At 32.3% G+C, this 1,132-nt stretch overlaps 1 protein-coding gene across 1 annotated transcript; it reads left to right on the forward strand.

The window, feature by feature from the left end:
- Nucleotides 1–375: 375 nt before the first annotated feature.
- Nucleotides 376–995, forward strand: Tsp_15780 (conserved hypothetical protein; the record flags this gene model as incomplete). The annotated part of the gene is made up of 2 exons (XM_003366340.1): nucleotides 376–651; nucleotides 712–995. Coding segments are annotated over 2 exons (560 nt in total), but the record flags the coding sequence as incomplete, so codon positions are not given.
- Between the last annotated feature and the right edge of the window lie 137 nt (nucleotides 996–1,132).

Here is a 1,132-nt window from a genome sequence, read left to right on the forward strand (position 1 = left end):
TTGATAATATAATATTGTTGGAGGCTGAAAAGGAAGTATAATAGCGGGTAGAATTAGAATACACACATTAACTTTCAAATGCATATAGTAATTTCGCATCTTTATGTTACAAAAGTATATTTAAGAAATTATTTTCATGCTATGAAAAGGGCAATCAAATTGATGTTAGCTTGTATTGCAAATCCAAATAGGATAAGCTTAAATCCATTTATAATATGGTGCAACAAGCAAATTCATCTAGGTTAACGTAGAAAATATTTATGGCAATTAATGGAAAGGTTATCAGAAAAGTTAATCCTACATACTATTTATAATCCGAACACAATACACATATAGTTTCTAAATTAACATTAATTAAAAATGAATAAATAACAGTTAGGCAACGAATAACAACAGAATCCACCAACTCATCCAATCTTATATATAGGGCTGTTGTATACAAAGCTCCAGCTCAAAATATAGGAAAGGCATTAATTGCAGGACGTGCTCCCATTGCATGGCAAAATACTCCGGATCTTACCCAGGCTAATAATCATGCAGTTTTTAAACCACTTGAACATGTCATTGCGGCAAATCAAGATAACAGATTTATTGCCTACAACAATATCCCACCGGATGTTCTGAAAGTAAAAACAAAATCAAACAGCAAAGGTAACAACAACAAACGTTAAAACAGAAAATAACAAATCCTATAATTATTATTCTACATAGGTGTTTTAATGATGAATCCGGGAGTTGCAGATGAAGCTTCATGGATTGTTCACACCATACCAGGATTCCCGAAAGCGCTAACAGGATATGTATTTCCACCTGCAAAAACTCTGAAAGGACTTTTGTTTATCTGTTTGACAATTAAAGAAAGCGAAATTGATGCAATTGGGAAATTTATTTGCATGAAAAAAGATTACATTTTACCCAAAACTATTCGGAAGAAGCTTCCCATTTCATGCAAAAAAAGAATTTTGAAAACAAATATATTTCGAATAATAATCTAAATATAATAAAATGCATGAAATTTTCCAACCATGGGCCTTGATAATTGCAACTCCGTTGATATATCACAATGGTGTACCAGATGATCCATCTCGACCTAATCCTGAAAACTTGGTTGATGGCGAATCCAGATTTACGC

This window comes from Trichinella spiralis, assembly GCF_000181795.1.
Source record: "Trichinella spiralis strain ISS 195 chromosome Unknown Scfld6156, whole genome shotgun sequence".
NCBI classification, from domain to species: Eukaryota; Metazoa; Nematoda; class Enoplea; order Trichinellida; family Trichinellidae; genus Trichinella; species Trichinella spiralis.